The 20699-nt window shown below is 42.6% G+C and overlaps 1 protein-coding gene across 5 annotated transcripts in view; it reads left to right on the forward strand.

The window, feature by feature from the left end:
* VLDLR (very low density lipoprotein receptor) overlaps positions 1-20481 on the forward strand; it is a 31321-nt gene extending 10840 nt beyond the window's left edge. Inside the window, exons 2-19 of one of the 5 annotated variants that reach the window (XM_061201222.1) lie at positions 2045-2164; positions 5736-5858; positions 7211-7333; positions 9000-9371; positions 9474-9596; positions 9686-9808; positions 10253-10372; positions 10478-10603; positions 11101-11272; positions 11876-12094; positions 13838-13956; positions 14567-14706; positions 15029-15170; positions 16018-16164; positions 17399-17482; positions 17868-17948; positions 18778-18947; positions 19827-20481. In XM_061201222.1, the coding sequence (XP_061057205.1) occupies positions 2045-2164; positions 5736-5858; positions 7211-7333; positions 9000-9371; positions 9474-9596; positions 9686-9808; positions 10253-10372; positions 10478-10603; positions 11101-11272; positions 11876-12094; positions 13838-13956; positions 14567-14706; positions 15029-15170; positions 16018-16164; positions 17399-17482; positions 17868-17948; positions 18778-18947; positions 19827-19862 (2540 nt within the window). In that variant the 3' untranslated portion in view covers positions 19863-20481. The remainder of the gene's footprint in view (positions 1-2044; positions 2165-5735; positions 5859-7210; positions 7334-8999; positions 9372-9473; positions 9597-9685; positions 9809-10252; positions 10373-10477; positions 10604-11100; positions 11273-11875; positions 12095-13837; positions 13957-14566; positions 14707-15028; positions 15171-16017; positions 16165-17398; positions 17483-17867; positions 17949-18777; positions 18948-19826) is intronic. The other 4 variants (XM_061201226.1, XM_061201225.1, XM_061201223.1 and 1 more) reach the window with 4 other exon arrangements.
* The last annotated feature ends 218 nt before the right edge of the window (positions 20482-20699 follow it).

Genomic DNA, 20699 nt, shown 5'->3' on the forward strand with positions numbered 1-20699 from the left:
CATGCCATTATGTGAATTATATTCATACATTGAGCATAGGAAAACTGAGTTTCAGAAAAATAGAATCCAGGTCTGTGGCTCCCACCTTGCTTTGCTTTTCTCACATCACTAAGTTAAAAATGATCTCCCTTTGGGTGTGGAGAAAAGGGAACCCTCCTACACTGTTGGTGGGAATGTAAATTGGTACAGCCACTATGGAAAACAGTATGGCGATTCCTTAAAAAAACTAAAAATAGATCTACCATATGATCCAGCAATCCCACTCCTGGGCACATACCGGAGAAAACCATAATTCAAAAAGATACATGCACCCCAATGTTCATTGCAGCACTGTTTACAATAGCCAGGACATGGAGGCAACCTAAATGTCCATCGACAGAGGAATGGATAAAAAAGATGTGGGGGCTTCCCTGGTGGCGCAGTGGTTGAGAATCTGCCTGCCAATGCGGGGGACACGGGTTCGAGCCCTGGTCTGGGAAGATCCCACATGCCGCGGAGCAACTAGGCCCGTGAGCCACAACTACTGAGCCTGCGCGTCTGTGCTCCTCAACAAGAGAGGCCGCGACAGTGAGAGGCCCGCGCACCGCGATGAAGAGTGGCCCCCGCTCGCTGCAACTAGAGAAAGCCCTCACACAGAAACGAAGACCCAACACAGCCAAAAATAAATTAATTAATTAAATAAATAAATAAAATGCATTTGGGGTGTTTAAAAAAAAAAAAAGAGTAGCCCTGGCAATGCAGCTGAACTGTAAAAAAAAAAAAAAAAAAAAAAAAAGATGTGGTACATATATACAATGGAATATTATTCAGCCATAAAATGAATGAAATAATGCCATTTGCAGCAACATGGATGCACCTAGAGATTATCATACTAAGTGAAGTAAGCCAGACAGAGAAAGACAAATATCATATGATGTCACTTATATGTAGAATCTAAAAAAATGATACAAATGAACTTATTTACAAAACAGACTCACAGACTTCAAAAATAAACTTACGGTTACCAAAGGGGAAAGGTGCAGGGGGGGAGGGATAAATTAGGAGTTTGGGATTAACATATACACACTACTAGGTATAAAATAGATAATCAACAAGGACCTACTGTATAGCACAGGGAACTATACTCAATATTCTGTAATAACCTATGTGGGAAAAGAATTGGGAAAAGAATCTGAAAAAGAATGGAGATATATATATGTATAGCTGAATCACTTTGCTGTACACCTGAAACTAACACATTGTAACTCAATTATAATATAAAATAAAAATTAAATTTAAAAAATGATCTCCCTTCACCTCTTAACTGTACCTTCTTCGTGCTTTTTATCTTATCTTAGAGTCATTTTGTAAACATGTCTTTTTCCAATTAGACCTCAAATTCTGAGACGAGGAACCACGTATTAAACCTCTCGCCTTTTCTAAATATCCTTTACTTTGCTCGTAATAGAAGCATCATTGACGAGTAACAGTATAGAATGTGGACAAGAAATGCCATTAAAGGATTAGGACTTGGCTGCATGATTATAACGACAAAAATGAGTTAAATGAATGGGAGAAATGAGTCCACAGGTGAATCCCCTGCCCTGCCACCTGCAGTCTCTGGGCAATCTACGTTCCTTCTATCTTGGTCTGGCTCCACTGACCCAAGATTACCATTCCAGCCACCATGCCTAGTTTTCAGGAACCAGAAAGGAATAAAATTAAAGAAACTGGATCCCCTGTGCCTTTGAGGATATTTCCCAGAAGTTGTATATACCATTTCTGCTTACATCCCATTGGCCGGACCTTAGTCCCATGGCTATGCCTCCTGCAAGAGAGGCTGGGGAATCTAGTCTTATCCAGATGGTGTGTGCCCAGCTAAGAACTCAGTTACTGTCAGTCACTGCCCCAAGGCCCATCCAGCTCTGGCCCCTACAGTGTTATAGCCTCTGAGTCTGCAGCTGTCCCTCCAAGAGGACTCCTATCCATGGGTTTCAGGTAACTGGCATCTCTAACTTACCATCCTTGTGTCCCAGCTTAGCTAAGTGTTCCCTCCTGATTTTAGGAAGAAAAGCCAAATGTGAACCCTCCCAATTCCAGTGCACAAATGGCCGCTGTATTACGCTGCTGTGGAAATGCGATGGGGACGAAGACTGTGCTGATGGCAGTGACGAAAAGAACTGTGGTGAGTAAAGAGCTGGACAGTGGCACCTGCCACCTCACTAGGACTTATGCATTGTATTGACAGATGATGATATTATATCTTAGTTTCTACAAATGTATCGAGACTCTGAAAAATAGAATCCACTCCTAAGAATTGCTTTGAACTCGAGTCCAAAGATTCTATACTTCCTGGTCTGGAGGGATATGATTGAGTGTTTGATGTGAAGTTAGCGACTTGAGTATGGAATTTTGAAGATACAGTGGAGTTCGTTTCAAATGATAGACCCGGTTGATCTTAGATCAGACAAAATTTTGGTATAGGAAGCTAGAGGAAGGAAGGGGAGGACCAGGAAGAGAGACAGACAGAAGATTGCTTAGAACAGACTTTCTTTTTTTAATTCTCAAATGGTTCCGATCCCCAAAAAGCAAGCCGTGGACGATAGGAAATCCCCTGCAGTTTCAGGAATTAATTTACTCCTGGTATAGAAACTATAAGCCAGCCCAGATCAAAGATCAGATAAGGATTCTTTTTTTAATTCCCTGTCTACAGAGATGCTGATTTTAAAGCACTAGGCAAGATGGAAGACATTCTCTCCCCCAAGAAAATAGGGATACGCCATCATACCCATCGATCAGCATCTATTAAAAGATCATTATGAGAAATGCCTGTTTTTGCAACCTATGTAACCTCTCATTAAGCCAGGACAGCCGAGAACTACATGTCAAGATGGCATTTAGGTACCTTGAATACATGCTGAAGTTTGCTTTATGATCCCTTTGTTCTGTGTTGTAAAACTCTTGTCGGTGATGACATTGTCATTTGCCTTTTAAAAGACGTTACATAAAGATGTCCACTATACAAACTAAAAATCCAGAAGAAAAATAGAAGCTAAATGTAGATTTCATCAACTGCCATCTTGTTATGCCCTTACCTACTTCTTCATGCATCATTACTAAAATGCTATAGTATAAACATACTGGCAGACAGTCCTGTGCTTGAGCTCTCAGAGCAGTATCATGGATGTCTGCACGCCAATATGTAAATTAGCAGCTCATTTGGAAGCAGAGTAAACCCATGCTGCAATATCAGAAAAGAAGCTTATCTCCAGTCTCAGGACCAAGAATAGTTCTCCAATGTGACACGTTTATATAATTTGCATTCTAACACTAAGATTTTAATCTATTCTACAAGATATTGAGTTCCATGCTCTTTCTGGGTTACCTGGGTGATATAATTCTCTCACTAATTTTCTCACTAAAGGACCTCACTCTTGTCCACTGTTCTCTTGGTGTAAGTAGCCATTCTTCTTCTGTGCTAAACTACATTTGGCAAAACCCTTTTTTTTTTTTTTTTTTTAGAGAGTAATTATTCTCTCCATGGTGTGAAGTCTTACTTTACCATTTGACTACCTCAGTAGAAACTAACCTGAGTCATTGTAGGGGTCATCGCTGGCTTTTCCTAAAATAGTCTCTGCATAAATCAATTCTAGCTACGTAACAGGAAGGTTTGGAAGAGGTAAGGAGGTAGATGTACCTACAATCAAGATCATGCAAAGTGGGAAAAAGTAAATATATTCTTGGCCAAAATTCGTCTCTGCCTCTCAGATATGAAGGTAGAGAAGGAAAGTGGGAGCTTTGCTCGGGGAAGTTCCGAATGCTTACTTTGAGATGTTCCTCCATGGAAGGGAAAAGCTACACAATTACCTAAAACTTCCAAAGCCAATTCCTGTTTTTCCCATCCAACCTCTTGATGTTGAACTTGGTTACAATTTCAGCAGGGCCTTTTCTTTCAAGCATGTCAACTAGCATATTTAGTCAACTTCAGCTTGGATTCTGCAAGCCATGTTCTATCAGTCCTAGTAACTCATTCTTCTACAAGTGTTAGGCTGAACTGATATATCAGTAACTCGGATACCCCAAGAATGAAACTGGTAGTTCTCTTCCCCTGTGGCACATCTAAATTTCTATCCATCTCTCAAGGCCCAGTTCAAACAGCCTGTCTTTACCCTCCCAGTCTGTGCTCAGAATGGAGAGAGAGGAACCCTAGCAATTTAGCTGACCCTGTGTATCTTGTTCACTTTGTAGTATAACAAGTCTTTTCTATCCCTGTAACATCTTATACTTCTTAAATTCATGAGGTCTCTTTACAACCATTCCCTACTCTCTCTTTTGCAACTTCTGAAGAGGATCACAGGGTGAATTACAATAACTGACTCTGAGACCCTCTGGCACCTTCCTACATGCTCAGGAGAAGATGGGCCTTGGATATCACTTAAACTGTTAACACTGGTGTTTGAGTATTTCAGTGATTTTAGAAGCAGGTATGAATCTAAAAAGTAATATGGCCTTTCATGTTCCCTTGGCTACACAATTTTAGGAGATAAATAATCCTTTTCAGATCATCATAATTGATCATCCCATCTTGAGTTCTAGAAATTGACTATAATCACTGTCTCCCCTTTAACAATATCTGAGGCTAACCCAGAGCGGCTCTCTGGTTTACTACACTCTGAACTCTGAGTGTTGTACCTGGCTTAAACCCCTGACTTGAGGTGGTCCCTTTCATCTTTTCAGCAAATTGTTGGCTTTTAGCTGATTACCCATTACAGAATATTCGTTAGAGAAGAATGTTTTAAACTGGAAATTCAAGTAGAAAGTATAGGCATACGGGCAAAGAAGAATATAATCTGAGAAGGATGACCCTAGAATACCCGATGTGGCTCCTTGTCAAGACTCTTCTTACTCCCTGACTTCCTCCCAGGTAGGATGACCAAGCTGCCTGCTTTGCTTAGCACGGTCCTGGTCAATGCTTATCTTCCTGGGAAAATTAACTCTGTCCCCCTTCTACTGAGATTGCGTCAATTTGGACAACAAATTGCATCAATTTGGACAACAAACTGCATGGTCACCCTAATTAAGGAGAAAAGGCTGCCCTAGTAAGAATTAGTAGCAGAACTGATACCTTGTCTTAGGCTATTTAACTCTAGTTGTCAGTTACGGGTGCTGGCAGCTCCCATAGCAGGCTCAGTGACTTTTAGCTGGTTGATGTGAGCCCACCCTTCGGATGCTAAATACAACCTCTCTTATACTCAGGTTTGAGCTTTCTCTATTTCTTACCCAGTGGGTTCCTCTGCCCCAATAGACCTGTAGGGGTGACAGTATTCAGTACTGGAGCTGGGTCTTCTGCCTCTGCACTAAACCCACGTGTTGTTACAAGATGCCGCTAGAACAGTTGTACTATGATCCAGTCGTTTGACTGTTAAACTTGAATGACTTGGAAGAAGTGCATGAAAAGAACGAAATTATTACTTAATCTCAACGTTATCAAGCAGGCAAGAAGTTCATTATAAGAGATCCCTTGACCTCAGTGTCCTCTAAGTCTCTCAAATGATCACCTTCCTCCTCTGGGGAAAAAGGGGGAAAAAAAAAAAAGATTTTTCTAAGATTCTCCTGGATATTGGCAGTTGTGTGCTAAGTGACTCAGATTTATTTTTTAGAGTAAAACATATCAAAATGCAGTTGTACCCCCAGTGGGAATGTAGGGCTCTTGGGTGAGTGACTTCAACTTTAACCCTGCAAATCAACTTTCGTAGTGAAGAAGACGTGTGCCGAGTCTGACTTTGTGTGCAACAATGGCCAGTGTGTTCCCAACCGATGGCAGTGTGATGGGGATCCCGACTGTGAAGATGGTTCTGATGAAAGCCCGGAGCAGTGCCGTGAGTGTGACTTGCTTTGGACTTGAACTTTTCCAAGCTGTTCCGTGTCTCATAGCTCTAAGTATTGTATAATCTAAAACTTGGTTAGTTTTCCTTGGCCTCCCTTAAAGTTAGGCCAGTTGACTCCAAGGTCAGTCAAATCATTAACAGCCAATCTTTAAAAACATAAAGAATGTTCTTCCTAGTCTAACAAGACTGACGTTCTCTTGGGTAGCTTCACTATTGAACATTTAAGACTGAAGCCAGAAGATTCAAGAACTCCTTGACTAGGTGCATAGATTTCAAATGTTTGAGGATAATGACTCTGAGCGGCTGGTACTCTGGTCCTGGAAGCTAAGTCAAGATGTGAAGGTCCCCCCGTGGGCCAAGTATAAGCTTTTAGATGCACAGCTTCTCATGTTATGAAAAAAAATCTATTACTGAAGGGGTAAGGTGACTAGAAATAGGATGATAGAGCAATTTTTAAGAAACATGTAACATAAAGTTATTAAAGTAGGGAACTTACAGCTTGTTCTTAAATAAGAGAAACTTCATAGGTATGCAAATACATGTGTGTCCTTAGGCTGATATTCAGGAAAAAGTCTATGAGATCATAGAGGAAGATGATTTGGGACAGTTAAATTAGAATCATTTGCATGTCCTGGTGAAGAAAGTCTCGGTGTTCCTTTTAAGGCAGTGAGGCCTGTTAAAGCACTAAAAGTGGAAGTCTAACATGAACAAAGTTTAGGTCTGGAATCAAGCAGAAAGGAAGAGACGTGTGTTAATTTCAGTTTTCCAGGCAAGAAGTAAGGGAAGTTATATGAGCATTGGCCAAGGGAGGTGAGTTACCATAGGTGAAGATGGGTTCCATAAAGATTCAGCCCCAAGTTTTAGTGGGGGATGACCCCGTAAAGTCAAGAATTAGGGGGTGTCCCTACTTTGCAAGATGTCAGTGGAAAGGAGGTTGTGAAGGAGGCCTGTGAAGGAATCCAGGCAAAGGAAGACTTCATAGGTGATAGACCATCTGGCTTTTAATGAAGTTGGGATTAGGTTGCCAGTATCTGGGTCTGTCACTTGATACCCAGCAGATAAATAATGGTCAAGGAGCAGGCCAGCCAATGAACATAACCACGCCAAGTAAAACAGAGTAGCACGGTCAAGGCTCTCGGGTGGACTGCCAGGTAGCCTAGGTTGGCATGGCTCCCAAGCCGTGGAGCTGTCGAAGGATCTGCCCAGGCTTCAGCTATTAAGTCGAATTTCACCCGTGTGCCCGGCCACTGAGTTACAGATGTCACCACTTCCAGGCAGCACAGGAGCAGCAGCTTTGCACTCATGAGTTTGGAGGCTCTTTTGAGACTGTATATCATCAACAGATATGAGAACATGCCGCATAAATGAAATCAGCTGTGGCGCCCGTTCCACTCAGTGTATCCCAGTGTCCTGGAGATGTGATGGTGAAAATGATTGTGACAGTGGAGAAGATGAAGAAAACTGTGGTAAGAAGATCAGTGTTGAGTGGCTTATCCCAAAGACCCTTTTGCTCAAAGAAGGGTGGGCATGAAGGTGCAGTTGACTTGACTTGCCTTTTAATGACTTCACTCTCTGCTCTACTAGTTGTCCTTCCTAACTGCCCTCAAACTCTGAGAGAAGTTCGCATGGTAATTGACCATTGCTTGCTTGGGTGTTTCTTCTAGGCAAATAGAAATAAGAAGGTAAGTCATCCAAGGCACTTCCACGTAGAAGTAGCTCAGTGAAGCCGCAATTGTGTGGACTCTTGTCTCAGTCAGGGCAGTAACTCGTGGGCCTTCCTCACTTGGGCTCAATCAAGCTAGAAAGGGACTAGGGCCAGCAAACACATCCCTAGGTCAAAAATTGGATCTGCTTAGTGGAATAAACTACTTGAGTCTCACACAAGCACTTCTCAGCCCCGCAACTAGTTTTTCTTTTAACCTTTCCAAAAGTTACACTGGCACAGAAGTAGGAATTAACATCTTGCTGGCAGATACCCAAAGATAACTCTACCCAACCGGTGGTACCTTTGTCTCCTATCACAGTTCCTGCCTGTAAAAGCTAATTCTGTTTCCTAGCCTTTCATGTTTCTGCTCTTGGAAAATATGTAATAAAATGCTCAATGTTAAAGGTGAGGCCCTGGGAAAATCTCTAGGTTAAACAAACATTGCATTGAATGTTCTTTCAAGCTACCGCCCTTTTTATAGGGCCTCCTGAGACTGACAAGCACAGGCCTTTTGATGCAGTAAGTGTACAGCGAGCTGAGGGTACTTGTAGTTGAAACACCAGTCTTGCGCATAGAAGTCACCTCCTGAGGTCATTACCACTGCACCTAGTCCAATGAGTTTTGGCATTTAATCCTAGAACTGAGCTTTATGGATTGGTAAGCTGTGGCACTGCCATGTGTTTCCCTCTTAAATCCAGACTTTGCTTCCCAAGAGAGTCGTGGTCTCCACCCCAATTACCACCAATTTTTGACCTTAATTAATTTGGCAGGAATTTGAGTCAAAGTACAAACTGGCTAGTCTGACTAGCTTATCATGATTAGTGCACCTGGCTGCTAGATTGCAGTTCTAGCCCCAGAAGTGACTTTCTAAAACTTGAAAGTATTGAAGACCTGTTATTCCTGATCCTGGTTGGAAGGACCAAAAGAGAAGGAACCGTGTATGGTGTTATAATACACGGGGGCTACTTTTTGGTGATGGTGTCATAATGCTTATTATGAGTGAATGTTTGCTTATATACCTGATGCATGATAATCTCAGCTCATGATATGTGGCCTGGCCTGATGAGCAGTATATCCATTTAAAGATAACTCATGTCTGCCTTCCCCAGTGAAGTCTCTTGTGACAGTTTAAGTTATTAATCACTGTCCCTTTAAGATGCATCTCATCTCAAATTAATTTCTAGTCTTCAACTATTTTCTCGGTCCTTCATTTCTGTTCTTATTCAAATGTCCTAGCATCTTTTACATGGTAAGACTGTTTCCTAGTATTCTGGGAACTGCCTATTGATATAATCCGACTTTAGCTTTTAAGTTGGGCAAGAAAGCTGGGATTCATGATCCATGATCTGCATGTTAGATTTTGGGACAAGATGCTTGAAAGGACGGGTCTGGATGCATTTTCAGTGGGGCATCCTCTCTCTCAATAGGCAACATAACGTGCAGCCCTGATGAGTTCACTTGCTCCAGTGGCCGCTGCATCTCCAGGAATTTCGTGTGCAATGGCCAGGATGACTGTAGCGACGGCAGCGACGAGCTTGACTGCACCCCACCCACCTGCGGGGCCCACGAGTTCCAGTGCAGCACCTCCTCCTGCATCCCCATCAGCTGGGTGTGCGATGACGACGCAGACTGCTCGGACCAGTCAGATGAGTCCCTCGAGCAGTGTGGCCGCCAGCCGGTGATCCACACCAAGTGCCCAGCCAGCGAGATCCAGTGCGGCTCTGGCGAGTGCATCCACAAGAAGTGGCGATGTGACGGGGATCCTGATTGCAAGGATGGCAGCGATGAGGTCAACTGTCGTAAGTAGCTTTCCTATCAGTATGGCACGTTCAGTTCTCTCCCATGTATCAACCAGGGACGCTTTGGCTGGCTTCATCCCCTGCCGTTCCCTCCCGCTGTAGCTTCCCGAACCTGCCAACCTGACCAGTTTGAGTGCGAGGATGGTAGCTGCATCCACGGCAGCAGGCAGTGTAACGGCATCCGAGACTGTGTCGACGGTTCTGATGAAGTCAACTGCAAAAATGGTAAGGGTCCCTAGTTGTGGGTTGTAAGTCAAAGGACTGCTCTGATCAGACCCACGAATGGAATCTCTCTTCTGTGTTTCTCTTTGTAGTCAATCAGTGCTTGGGCCCTGGGAAATTCAAGTGCAGAAGCGGGGAGTGCATAGATATCAGTAAAGTGTGTAACCAGGAGCAGGACTGCAGGGACTGGAGTGATGAGCCCCTGAAAGAATGTCGTAAGTGAAGGGGTTGCTTGAGGACAGATTCGGGAAGGTTAATTAGACCCGGCAGAGCTAATGCGGTTTGGAGCCTGCCTAATGCCTGGGTAAACTACTTTAATGAACTAGGTTCAATTGTTGGGCTTAAAAGTGAAATTTTATGACTTAGAAGTAGTGACAAAGTAGTTCCTAGTTTCACCCCCTTTAAGATAACCAATCAGCAATAGAGAAACTTGACTAAATACTGCTTAACTAACTGGTAACGTGCCAAGGAGATTGGGTTTACTATTCCCCCAATACACGCTGAGATGCATATCTATAAGACGGATTATTAGCTCTTAGAAAAATCATGGGCTTGACCAGACCATCTAGACAAGTTATCTCAAACAGCCTGGATTTTAAATGTTAATAGGACGAATATCAATTTGAGTGTTGAGTTACTCTACTACCTTTTGATTTCAGATGTAAATGAATGCTTGGTTAATAATGGCGGATGCTCCCATATCTGCAAAGACCTAGTTATAGGCTACGAATGTGACTGTGCAGCTGGGTTTGAACTGATAGATAGGAAAACCTGTGGAGGTGAGTCGAAGAACAGAGCCCAAGCCCCGGGGGGGGATGGGAAAGGTCAGTAGATCTCCGTAGGTTATCTAGGAACAGCAAGACTAATTCTAATTTCCCTCCTAGATATTGACGAATGCCAAAATCCGGGAATCTGCAGTCAAATTTGTATCAACTTAAAAGGCGGTTACAAGTGTGAATGTAGTCGTGGCTATCAAATGGATCTTGCCACTGGCGTGTGCAAGGCAGTAGGTAAATGGACTTGGACTGGTGTTGCTCTGGTACCTTTACGAGTACGTGATTATGAAAGGTACAGCCAGTGACTACAACAGTCAAACGAAATATAAAATTTAAAAAGTACTTGAGAGCAATGATACTAAACTCACAGTGCAATATCATAGGTTAAATAGCAAATTGTTGCCCCAGACTCCTGCCTTGGTCAGTTCCTTTTGCATATGGTACCTTGAATATCTGCTTACTCTCTGCTTCCAAAACTTGAGTGCAATTCAAATAAGTAACTTATCATCAGCCACCCTCTTATTGAATGCTGTGACTCCAGGACTGCCTTCTTAAACCGTAGGAAGTGCTGAAGTGCTTGCAGGTCCCAGGGCATGGACTTCAGCAAGAGTACTCCTGAGGTGTTCAGCAGTGCCCTCACTTTTTAAGTGCTCCTCTGTTGGGAGGAGGGGACTTGGAAGGACCTTGCCTTCTTACAGCAAAACTAAATTAACCTGACTCCTGTCTTGCAGGCAAAGAGCCAAGCCTGATCTTCACTAATAGACGAGACATCAGGAAGATTGGCTTGGAGAGGAAAGAATATATCCAACTAGTTGAACAGCTAAGAAACACTGTGGCTCTCGATGCTGACATTGCTGCTCAGAAACTATTCTGGGCTGATCTAAGCCAAAAGGCCATCTTCAGGTAACTTTCAGTTCTTGGTGTCTTCGCCTAAGTCGTTGTCACTGGCCTTTGGGAAGGTTTGGAGGAATTTCTCTTGTGTCTTGCTCCAATCTAGCATCTAACTAGTTGGGAATAATAATTCTAAACACTGATTCTTTATTAAATTACTGTCAGTTCCTCATTAGAAAATAACAATCGCCTATAAAATAAAAGATGGCTACAACTATAAGATTATAACAGACAACATCTTGATTTTTCCAATTTTCCCCCCTTTCTCTCCAGTTAGTTGAGAACTGTTCATAGTTGCTACAAATAGAAATGGTAGTGATAGCTTTTTCTTAACGGCAGCTATAGAAACTCAGGTGATGGTTACTGAAACAAGTAGCTTCACTTAGAAGTGTGGTGTTCTTGCGTGTAGAATACAGACCAACAATGAGATAACCTACAGTATTGTTTAGAATCAGTAAGCAGCATGGTTACATAATTTGAGTGGTGAGCTGAGCTATGGGGTTTACTAGAGTTCTTTCCGAACAAAGTTGTTGACCATTTTGTGAGCAGAAAGTCCATTCTCCAGGCTCCGATGGTGTCAAACTCTTAAATTTCTTGTGACCTATTCTGTTTCAGTGCCTCAATTGATGACAAGGTTGGTAGACATGTTAAAATGATCGACAATGTCTATAATCCTGCAGCCATTGCTGTTGATTGGGTGTACAAGACCATCTACTGGACTGATGCGGCTTCTAAGACTATTTCAGTAGCTACCCTAGATGGAACCAAGAGGAAGTTCCTGTTTAACTCTGACTTGCGAGAGCCTGCCTCCATAGCTGTGGACCCGTTGTCTGGGTTTGTATTCTGTGCTTTTCATCACATAGCCTTTCGGATGCTATCTGCATAGGTCAGGAGCTTTCCTCATGCCTAAAGCAGTACTGAAATCCCAAGACTTAGCAGCTCCCCACAACAAAGAATCATCCAGTACAAGATGTCAGTGGTGCCACGGTTGAGCAACCCGGGAATGGCCTCATCTATACGACAGGCCCTCCCTGAGCAGATGACTGCTGGTTCACATTAGTGAAACAACATTTCTGATTTGAGGTACACCAAAAGCTGTACCTAAACCCTTATGCCCACCCAGCTTCTACGCAAGTGATTTTTTTTAATTGAAGTATAGTTGATTTACAATGTTGTGTTAATTTCTGCTGGACAGCAAAGTGATTCAGTTATACATATATACATTCTTTTTCATATTCTTTTCCATTATGGTTTATCACAGGATATTGAATATAGTTCCCTGTGCTATACAGTAGGACCTTGTTGTTTATCCATTCTATGTATAATAGTTTGCATCTGATAACCCCGAACTCCCAATCTATCTTTCCCTCACCCCCGCTTCCCCTTGGCAACCACAAGTCTGTACTCTATGTCTGTGAGTCTGTTTCTCTTTCATAGATAAGTTCGTATCGCTATGCAAATGATTTTTAATTTTTGTCTGAACACTTTATCAGGTCAGCTCTGGATGATCCAACCTAAGTAGTAGCATGAGTTGTAAGGATTTTGGTAACCACATTACCTCTAGGCTTTCATCTAAATGTGCAAGTTGTCTGAAAGTCCAATGGAAATAAACAGACCTCTCTAGAAACATTTCACTGAGGACTTCCCCCAAATTGCCCCTAAATAATATAGAAAAGCAGCTGTTAGGAATTTGACTATAAAGAAGATGTGGTATATATACACAATGGAATATTACTCAGCCATAAAAAGGAATGAAATGGTGCCATTTGCAGGATGGACCTAGAGACTGTCATACAGAGTGAAGTAAGCCAGAAAGAGAAAAACGAATATCATATAATATCGCTTATATGTGGAATCTAGAAAAATGGTACCGATGAACTTATTTGCAAAGCAGAAATAGAGACACAGATGTAGAGAACAAACATATGGCTACCAAGGGGGGAAAAGGGGGTGGGTTGAATTGGGAGATTGGGATTGACATATATACACTACTATGTATAAAATAGATAACTAAGGAGAACCTACTGAATAGCACAGGGAACTCTACTCAGTGCTCTGTGGTGATCTAAATGGGAAGGAAATCTAAAAAAGAGGGGATATATGTATACATATAGCTGATTCACTTTGCGGTATAGCAGAAACTAACACAACATTGTAAGGCAACTATACTCCAATAAAAATTAATAATTAAAAAAAAAAGGTATTTGACTAAGGCTGTAGTAATCACAATTGGCCCCCATGAAGCCTCACTAGAACACAGTCAGCCCGCCCCTACTGTAAAACTTAACAGATATTCATCTTTTACTCCACTGAAAGAATTGGCCTTTTATACAGGAAATATATAACCTGTGACTTTGGGCTGAAATTTAAATATCAGACTTATATAGTTTAATATAGTTAATAATGAGCTCGTAGATTCAGTGTTAACTTTTGTTTACCCAGAACATAATTTAGACCCTCAAGTGGCACAATTTGTACCCTAGAGTTTTCTGCTCACTCTTTGAAAATGTCTGTCTCAAGCTGCAACTTTATCCCTTCTAAACCACCAAGGCTTATTTCTAATTTAATTCTTCCCAGCTTTGTTTACTGGTCAGACTGGGGTGAACCAGCTAAAATCGAAAAAGCAGGAATGAATGGATTTGATAGACGGGCGCTGGTGACAGCGGACATTCAGTGGCCTAACGGAATTACACTCGGTATGTATGTTCTTCCTTCCTCGACCACAATTCGACTGTCCTCAGAGTTTTAACTCATCTCCATAGTTAATTCTGGACTACAGCAGACAACTCTCATGGTGCCTTCTTTAGCAGGGACTTAGGATGAGAGGAACCGAACAGTACAAGTGGAATGGTGGACTTAACAGATGACATGCTCCATAATTACTAGCTTTTCTATCCATTTGGAGCTAATATGTGACATGAATTAGGTGAATCTTGGGCCTTGTGAACTCTCATCCTACATACTCCTGGCCAAGGTACCCTAGCATTTCCTGAATTGCAGGCTCATAACGGTTTTCTTCTGGCTCCTAAGGGGAGAGCAACAAAATGCTCACCTCTTTTAATACTTCTATAATGTCACTAACACTTCTTAAGTCAGTTACTTTGACAATCTCAGGTACCCCTTGAGTCCCCCCAAATGAATGTGGGTACAGATTCTGCATGCTGCTTCACAAGGTTGGTGGGACCCCGTTAACAACCCCTGCTGGAGAAGGAACCGTGAAAATTGAGTATTGGATTCCTTAGCTATTTTAAATGGAAGCGGAGCAGTACTGACTTCTTATACAGCGACCATTCTTCTCCTACCCAGACCTCATAAAGGGCCGCCTCTATTGGCTGGATTCCAAATTGCACATGTTATCCAGTGTGGACTTGAACGGCCAAGATCGCAGGATAGTCCTAAAGTCTCTGGAATTCCTAGCTCATCCCCTCGCACTCACAATATTTGAGGTAAGACGTGTGTCTCACATCTAAGTGTGTACCTCTGAGTTACTGTAGCACCTTGGGGAGAAAGAACAGGGGAAGGAGGGAAGGACAAAGGGGCATGACTTGAGAAACTGCTTTCACCTAAAACCTGAGACAAATGACATACTGATTCCTCATAGCATTTTAAGAAACCTGAACTCATGCTTCTCTTAGAGTTTTACATCCGATGTCGCAGACCAGCTTTAAATAAACTTGGTCCATTAAATTGCCAGTAAATAATAATGACCTTAGAGACTGACTCGTGTTAATCCTACACGTACATACTAATATGGGGGTTCTGTTTTAGGATCGTGTCTACTGGATAGATGGGGAAAATGAAGCCGTCTACGGCGCCAATAAATTCACTGGATCGGAGCTGGCCACTCTAGTTAACAACCTTAACGATGCCCAAGACATCATCATCTATCATGCACTTGTACAGCCATCAGGTATTGTGGGGAAGCAGAGCCCCTCGTGGCTACTTTCAGGGTAGCAGCATGACACAGTGCCCCTGGGTATCTGTAGCTCCCTAGCAACTCAGCTTGCTCTACAATGGAACTTTCCCCTCCTGGACCCTCCCTCAAACCTGGTGCTCGGTATATTTTATTCTGACTTCCAAGTCAAAGAGCTTGAGAACTTCATCTCTTAGCTGCCCTCCCAACCATCAGTGTTCTGTCTTTTATTTCAGTCCCTTCCATATCTCCTTGGCATTCATTCCTTCTTGCTAGGACTATTGCACTAGCCTCCAAAGTAGCTTTTATGCCACAGCCTTTTCTTCCCTCCCCACCATGGCACGTCTTGTATGGAATTGTGTGCTTCCTCAAACACTATGGTCTCCTGCTCAGAATACTTGACTGGTTCTATCCAAATGAAACCCTTAAACCTCCCCATAGCTGGGTTCCTTCCGTTTTGTGGGAGCGAGGCAAAGCCACAGAGCATGCTTCTCTCCTTCCTCTGAGCCTCAGACTAGCCAGTTTGTAAGCTTTGGACCAATAGTGAGGCCAGGTCCGGTCACCCATCTCCTTTCCCCACCTCTTCCCTCACCACCCATCTGTTTACGGCGTAACTCTTATCCTACTTCCAAGAAGTTTCTTTGGCTCTTTGCTGTCCTTAGAGCATGCTGCCTGTACCCTTAAATTTATCCTTCATTGGTATTGGTTTAACTTTAGGGTTTGACAGAGTATACAAGTTTAGGCTCCTTGGAGACAAGGAGTCATGTCTTCAGCATCTAGAACCAAGCTTTATGTATAGCAGGCACTGGAAGACCCATTTTAAAGGACTTTTCTTTCTGAACAGGTAAAAATTGGTGCGAAGAAGACATGGAGAATGGAGGATGTGAATACCTCTGCCTGCCAGCCCCACAGATTAATGACCACTCTCCAAAATATACCTGTTCCTGTCCCAATGGATACAATCTAGAGGACAATGGCCGAGAGTGCCAAAGTAAGGCTTTTTACTTTTCAAACACAAGCAGGACATACAACAGGCATTAGAGTAAAACACTAGCTACAAAAACTAGCCTGGATTTTAAGAATTCTGTTTTAACTCACTCTTGGAATAGACTGGAGAACATGTCTGCTACTGTTGCATGCCAGGAGTTCACATCACTACTTCAGGACTAACTCATTTCAACATTACATGAGTCTAATTAGATTAGATTAGGTGACTATGCTGATTTATACCAATTACAGCACTGAGCCAGCCAACTTGCAGATAATTAAACAAAGTCTTAACATTGTCCTCCAAAGAGAGAGGCCTGAAATTAGGCTTAAAAAAGGCCTTGGGGGACTTCCCTGGTGGCTCAGTGGTTAAGAATCCGCCTGCCAATGCAGGGGACATGGGTTCGATCCCTGGTCCGGGAAGATCCCACATGCCACGGAGCAACTAAGCCCATGCGCCACAACTACTGAGCCTGGGCTCTAGAGCCCACGAGCCACAAGTACTGAGCCCGCATGCCGCAACTACTGAAGCCTGCGTGCCTAGAGCCTGTGCTCCGCAACAAGAGAAGCCACCACAATAAGAAGCCCGCGCACCGCAACGAAGAGCGGCCCCCGCTCACCGCAACTAGAGAGCAGGAAGACCCATCGCAGCCAAAAAAAAAAAAAAAAAAAAGGCCGTGGTTACAGGAAACCTTCTGGCCCCAGTGGGTGACATTATCTTAAACTGCTACTTAAATGAAACATGCATTTTAGTGTCCTGTTCTTAGCTTTTGATTAACTGGCAAATTAAACTCGCGGGTTGTGAGCAAGGATCTCATATTGTGAGGTTTTTATTAGCGTGATACTGAGTCCCTACGGGGACTAGCTCCGTTTACTGAGAAGGCAGTTATCAGACAGTCAGGCAGGAAGACCGGTATGCCTGGTGGTCTGGTTTTGAGAGCATTTCTTGCAGCTTCCAGGAGCCTGGGACTTTGCTTAGAGGGGTCCTTAAGTGAGGCCGTCAGTCCTTTTGAATTGTCCAATTGCAGATGCTTGCGATTCTGCCCAAAGACCCCAGTGTCTCTCTGGTTTTGCTGCTGTTTCCCTTGGTTATGGCACACCCACCCTGCAACTTGTTTTGGCAGTGGTTTGTCAATTTCCCGCAGCGTTCAAATAACCCATCACATGGCTTGTCTGGGCTAAACGGCTAGCCACTCTGGAACCTTGGCATTGACCCGGTTCTTGGTTTTATAATTCAGGTACTGCAACTACTGTGACTTACAGTGAGACAAAAGATACCAACACAACAGAAATGTCACCAACTAGTGGACTAGCTCCTGGAGGTATTGGGTTCCGTTCTGCAAACTGTTCATCTCAGCTAACAGCCACACTCTTTGTACCTACCTGTTCCTTAAATCATTAATGCAGCCTTTAACTACTCGTTCTGCCCCTAATTGGTAACCTATATTTAAACTCCAAAGACTTAGAACCTGCAACTCTTAGCCTGACCTGACTCATTAAGATTTCTCTGAGACAGCTGCTAATGAAATGGCTATTACAGCATGAGACTCACAAATACTTCTAGACCGGTTATTCTTGGTACATGATTGTAGTAGATATTGAACATCAGTGATGGATGCAAAAGGTCATGAGGCTCTCTACCAGGTGGTTGAATTTCTAAGTCTGAATGCAGATCCTTCTAAACTGATTCCTTTTATTCCCCTGTAGAGATCAATGTGACCACAGCAGTATCGGAGGTCAGTGTTCCCCCAAAAGGGACTTCTGCTGCCTGGGCCATCCTTCCCCTCTGTAAGTAGATTCCCCACGTATCTGGATCCAAGGAACTTCTTAAATACCCGATGGGCATTTCTAGTTCATCTAGAGATGCCCTTCCCATGGCCCCTTGTACTGTCATAGCACTCGTGACACTGAATTACCCTTGCTCCCCTCACCAGCCCGGCACACTGATTTCAGAGTCCACAGCCTTCTCTACAGTGGTATCCTTAGCACAGCGACCGGCAGTGATGAATGGTGCTTACTGCTTTCTGCTTCAGAGCTGTTCGTCTGGCTCTATCCCCTTTCATAATAAGTCCTTTCCAGTGAAGCGCACTGTTCTTTTCCCCTTCGAAATATGTACAACACTTCATACAGAGGAGCTACACAAATGCTAAAATGATTTCTTGAGGAGTTATAGAATTTGTAGAGGGTAAATTAAAAACAGTTAAGAATTTTCAAACCCTCTAAAGCTATTCTAGGGCATGTGAATTCTAAAGCACTATGCCAAATGGCCTCTTTATCATAAATTATGGGATTCCAAGCTTGGCTAACAAACCAGGAGGACCACCTGAAGAGCCCTCCAGAAGCTTCCGCAATTCGAATTCAGTCAGCCTGGGGAGGGGCCCAGGACTCTACACTTGCCCAGATGGATGTGCTGAGCACCAGAGTCTATAGAATAATACAACCTCTGGTCTGAACTTGTTTTAAGCTCCCAGCCCATTTATATTCTAACTTCTAGTCATCCCAGCTTCCTGAAACGTGAAGGTTTGATTAATGTCAATTATCATGGATTCTTTAGCATGATCTTTTTTGTATGTTTTGAAACTAGACCTTGTTTAGTCACCTTCTAACTTTTTTTCAGTGCTCTTAGCAATGGCAGCAGTAGGTGGCTACTTGATGTGGCGGAATTGGCAACACAAGAACATGAAAAGCATGAACTTTGACAATCCTGTGTACTTGAAGACCACTGAAGAGGACTTGTCAATAGACATCGGTAGACACAGTGCTTCTGTCGGACACACGTACCCAGCAGTAAGTCAGCTTTGTGTCTTTATGTACCATGACTCGCAGTAGGACTTTTTGGAAAGGAGACCACAACTCAAGCTATGGCTGCCTGGGCTAGAAAGAGCCATTAGAATCATGGAGCCACCAAATACTTCATCTGCTACCTGGAGATTAGACAGTCTAGGCTGTTAGAACTTAAGTAAGTCAGTTGACAAGTATCTGCCCCAAACAGAATGACAAGTCAATTAAGGACATCACTCTACAATTTGAGATATTTTGGGTTATAGAAACTACATGTAAACATTAGCATGAGCCAAGTATCTCCTTTCTGAACTGTTCCATCAGTTGCCTGCTGGATACTTAAAAGTAAATTAGCATATCATATATAGGGGGGTTGACTTAAAGTCAGTGTATTGACCAAGATTCATTTAGCCAAAATGACCAAATACTTGAAAATGACCTATTACACCTCGTAGAGCTAGCTTTCCTTTCAACAGTAGAGTCGGTCACTTGTTCTTCAGTTGAAACTCACGTGGAGTATTTGGCCTTCACTTACAGAACTCTGAACAGAACAAGTGCTGAGCACTCCCTCAAGCTCTGGTGAAACAAGAGTGTGGTCAGTTCACGGCACACGTGTGTCTTTTCACATTTTTCTCCAGGTTCTAAGATCATTAAGTAGAACAGGCAGAATTAGTCACACTGTTTCTCTCTCTACCAAGTAGATAGAGTTGAATTCAAGTTAAAATGCATTAGTGATGCAACTCAATACTGTTTGGGATCTGGCTTCCCTTCTGTGCACCTTTGGTCTCTGAATGACCAATGCAAAAGCAAGGTTCATTTTAGAGACTGAAGTTGCTACCAGTGAGGGAATCACCAGACACATTCCATGCTTTTTCTCTTCCACAGATATCCGTTGTAAGCACAGACGATGATCTAGCTTGACTTCTGAGACAAGTCGTGACCTTTGAGGTCTAAACCAGTAATAACCCACTTCGGAATGGTAACCGAGCCAGCAGCTGAAGCTTCTTTCTTCCTCCAGTTTGGAAGAACATCGAAATATCTTTGCGTGGATCAAGCTTGTATACTTAACCATTTTTATATTACTTTTGTAAATATTCCTGTCCACATTCTACTTCAGCTTTGGATGTGGTTACCAAAAGTATCTGTAACCCTTGAATTTCTAGACAGTATTGCCACCTCTGGCCAAATATGCACTTTCCCTAGAAAGCCATATTCCAGCAATGAAACTTGTGCTATAGCGTATACCACCTGTACATACATTGTATAGGCCATCTGTAAATATCCCAGAGAACAATCACTATTCTTAAGCACTTTGAAAATATTTCTATGTAAATTATTGTAAACTTTTTCAATGGTTGGGACAATGGCAATAGGATAAAACGGGTTACTAAGATGAAATTGCCAAAAAATTTGTAAACTAATTTTGTACGTATGAATGAAATCTTTGACCTCAATGGAGGTTTGCAAAGACTAAGTATTCAAACTACTGTACATTTTTTTTCCAAGTGCTAAAAAAATTAAACCAAGCAGCTTAACCATGGTTTGTGCCTATTCCTCTAGGATGAACTTCTATAAACAAGCTGAGTAGTATCAGGTGTTCTAACTAAATATATGAGCTATAGATCTTGATATTGTATTATATAAGGAAGCCTACAATTTGGCTTGTTTCTCTTACAATCAAGTGCTAAAAGGATGAGGTACCACTTAATACTTGCCTCCCCAAATATTTATTTTGTAAAAGAAGCTAGCTTAACCTGC

Source organism: Eubalaena glacialis, chromosome 9 (assembly GCF_028564815.1).
Source record: "Eubalaena glacialis isolate mEubGla1 chromosome 9, mEubGla1.1.hap2.+ XY, whole genome shotgun sequence".
Lineage (NCBI taxonomy): Eukaryota > Metazoa > Chordata > Mammalia > Artiodactyla > Balaenidae > Eubalaena > Eubalaena glacialis.